The sequence below is a fragment of the Micropterus dolomieu genome, unplaced genomic scaffold, assembly GCF_021292245.1.
Source record: "Micropterus dolomieu isolate WLL.071019.BEF.003 ecotype Adirondacks unplaced genomic scaffold, ASM2129224v1 contig_9652, whole genome shotgun sequence".
Taxonomy (NCBI): Eukaryota; Metazoa; Chordata; class Actinopteri; order Centrarchiformes; family Centrarchidae; genus Micropterus; species Micropterus dolomieu.
This window is the reverse complement of record NW_025738638.1, coordinates 1-3,560: the sequence shown is the minus strand read 5'-3', so window position 1 is coordinate 3,560 and position 3,560 is coordinate 1. Positions and strand designations below refer to the sequence as shown.

General features: G+C 38.5%; 1 protein-coding gene across 1 annotated transcript; it reads right to left on the bottom strand.

Annotated features, from left to right (window-relative positions):
* Positions 1 to 890: 890 nt before the first annotated feature.
* Positions 891 to 3,159, bottom strand: LOC123965412 (protein broad-minded-like; the record flags this gene model as incomplete). The annotated part of the gene is made up of 3 exons (XM_046041931.1): positions 891 to 2,043; positions 2,692 to 2,780; positions 3,040 to 3,159. Coding segments are annotated over 3 exons (345 nt in total), but the record flags the coding sequence as incomplete, so codon positions are not given.
* Positions 3,160 to 3,560: the final 401 nt, after the last annotated feature.

The following is a 3,560-nucleotide window of genomic DNA, read 5'->3' as shown; positions in this document are numbered from 1 at the left end:
TTGACGTTAGCTTCATTAACGTAAGCTTCAGTCATTGAGAGAAAAAGTTACGTCACATACCCGACCTTTGGGTTTGTGGTCTTTGTAATTATGTATTTTCACAGTCTTATGCCTCAACAGTTTTATATCAAACCTTGACTTTCTTAACTTTTAAATGTATATTTTAAATTGACCATCATCATGTGTGTAATTCAGACCACAATTCAAACGGGATCAAAAAAATTTGTGGTCTCTTGCCATTGACTACCGTACATATTTTCAAAGTAAGGTCCCATGGTGGTCCACCAGAAGGGGAGGGACTTAGGCTCTCCATTCAGATGTGCAGGAACCGCTAATGTAAAGCCAGTCGCTGTAAGCGAACACTGCAGCCAGTCAGAAAAGCCAAAAAACACAGAAAAATACAATCATAGAACCAAAAAAAAGTGTTAATAGGTACCATATATGTCTGACAGGCGAAGATGAGCAGCTTACAGTAGGCAGACTAGCAAGTAAAGCTTTAGCTCACTTAACCTTTAAGTAATGTTAGCACCAGAGCTGCCAACTCTCAGGCATTGAGCGTGGGACAATTGACACTTTTCACAAGCTCTCACGCTACACATCAATGTACTCACGCAGTGAAAAACAAATAACTGATCATGTCGACTTGGGGGTGAGTAACTCCAGCTGATGTGACACTGGTGTCTTGTGCTGTGAGCCACAGTAAATAACTGAAAAAATTAGCAAAATAAACATCTAAAATCTGAGGCGCAAACTTGCTCTGTTTAGGACCATGAGCTGCACTTTATCTGAGGTGCTGAAGTGAACATTTGTGTGGATTTGTGGTGAGATTTCTGCCCATTTCCCCAAACAAAGACACAAAGAGGAGGGAAGACTAAATCATACACGTGTGCTGAATCAGCAGGAATGATATTTTAATACACATTAATGCACATTTAATAAACCTTGTAAAAGTTGATCTATAGGAGCAACACAAAATGCCTGAGAGCTGCACTGCATTATTTTCCATAATTACACTTTGAATCATCACCTGCCACCTGAAATTTGTGTTTCCCTTTATATTAATTTATATATTATTATAATAATAACAACAACAACAACAACAACAAGTTCCTCTAGCAAGGAAACTGACCTACAGTAAACACTAGTCAGCAGCACAGCAAATCATGTCACATCAGGATTCAGATGCAAATTTAGTTACAATACAATAAGCTATGTGGTAAGCCACTGTTTATATCATTTCAACTGACACATACAGTATTTCAGTTCTGCACAAAATTTGGCCAATAATTTGATTTATTTAGCCCTCAAGATCGAAATTGATAGATGAAGTACATTTATTTGTTTACTCATAATTTGAATTTCTTCAAAGTTTGATTTTAATTTTCTCTAATCACTCAATCATTGAAGGTAATTTTTTTCCTCTCCTTGTCTTGTATGAAATTAAAAGGAGGAACATAACTGTCACAGTCTAATTTCAAAGATTTAAAAAAAAAAAAAATGCTTGATTGATTAAATAATAATTTTGTGTAATTGAATATACAGTATATGCGACCATGGCCTGGATGAGTCTACAACACTGATTTTGTAAATGGTTGTTGGGGACTCCATCTGTGTCACTATAAGGCTAATGGCCAAGAGAGTACCATGCTGCCATATCCTTTCAAGCTATATAAAATCTAAATTAAAACAAGTTCCACTGTATTGTGGATGATGCTTTGGTAAAAAGTAGTGTTTACTTGTTTTGGGGGTTTAACTGTTGGAGACTGAACTGAAATCAAGCTGTATGGAACCTTGAACATAGAACTGAATTTATGGCCAAAAATAAAACATTTACTCAGAAGTTGTTGGTTTAACATGATTATACAAATACCTCAAAATTAACATGGTATGAGTTGACTTACTGATAGTTATATGCTACATTTAGCAATCCACAGGGATGCACAGAGTGTGAGTTTGTCAGTTAATCCATCACTCTGGGTGGCAAAGGAATAGAGCATCTTGTTCCTTTCACTTGGCTTCTGGATGTTAATAGGAGTAGGCTGACTGACAGACAGAGTGAGTGCGTCAGCAAGGCTCCAAACAACTCAAAGCTATTGTGATTCAAAAAGCCTTTAGAAAGGCAAAGGAATGCACAGCAGCCACCAAACCACAACCAAGACACGCATGTACCTGTATGTAAAAACAAACCCTCTTGCACAGATTGCTTCATATCTCCCTAAACACATGTTCAGCCATTTTTTCACTGCAGCACATTAACTGTAACAAAAAAGCTAACCTAACCTTTAAGCAACAATATGAAACTTTCCTCAACAAGATATTATGAAATCCTTTTTATTTATTTTTTTACAATACAGTATTACAGAATAGCTTTTCATTTTAGAGGAACATCTTCACCCCCTTAACTACCCTTCTCACTTCTTATGTTGTTAGTTCTTCATAAATATAGAAATACGCGCACATGCGCACAGACACACACACACACACACACACACACCCCTCTTATCCAGAGAAATCCTTTCATCAGCCTTTCAATGCTGGGTAATCAAGGTAAAAAGAACCATGTCAGTCTGCTATTGCCACAGGATTAAGTGTGCGTGTGTGCGCGTGTGTGTGCGCAGCCACCAGGTGCTAATCCGATACCTTGTGCTTCCCCACTGATGTAAAGTAATATTGAAAAAATATCAATCTCACCTCAGTCCGAATGTGTGAGACTGTTCATAGTGAAACAGGGAATTAATCTTCGCATCTGAATTCACAGCAATCAGCCTGTCAATCAAATCCTGTGGAGTGAAATGAGAGGCTATGAAAAAGAATACAATAGCAGTTGTGGTGCAAATATAATGTGTGGATTGTTGTGATGTTTAAGGTAAAAAAATGTACATGAGCTTCAGTGTATTGGGGGTTCAGGAGGAGGACTTTTGAGATAAAACAAATGCGTGGGTGGTGGTTAAAGGCAAAATAAAAAGTGCAAACATGCCCTCAAATGGCTGAAAGAGGCATTGCATGAAGTCTGGACTCCACAGTATGAACAACACTCACAGCAATGGAGGTGGGCATTTCTCTCAGGGTGTATTCACTCTTGTTGGCTAGAGGCTGTCGGCCCAGCAACTCCCACACTGACTGGGAAGAGGAGAGCAGGTTGACCAAGGACAGGAAGGACTGGACAGAAAGAAAGTGAGACAGACAAAAGACAATTAGAGGGTTAGATAAAGCAGTAAAAAGCAACAAGCAAGAAAAACAGGTGCCCAGACTGAAATTAGAACTATACTCAAGTGTGCAATGGAAATTGTTTTGTGGAGGATTGAGCAAATAATTGAGTTACAACAAACCATTGTCTTTGACAATGAGAAGTACTACTTTGTATGTTTTGGGGAACAGAGATCATCTCCTGGCCTTGAATGAACATTCACAAATGAAGTTAAGGTATAAAAAAAGAAACACACACACACACACACACACACACACACACACACACACACACACACACACACACACACACACACACACACACACACACACACACCCCAATCTGGACTCATTTGGGGTTCAGTATCTTCAAC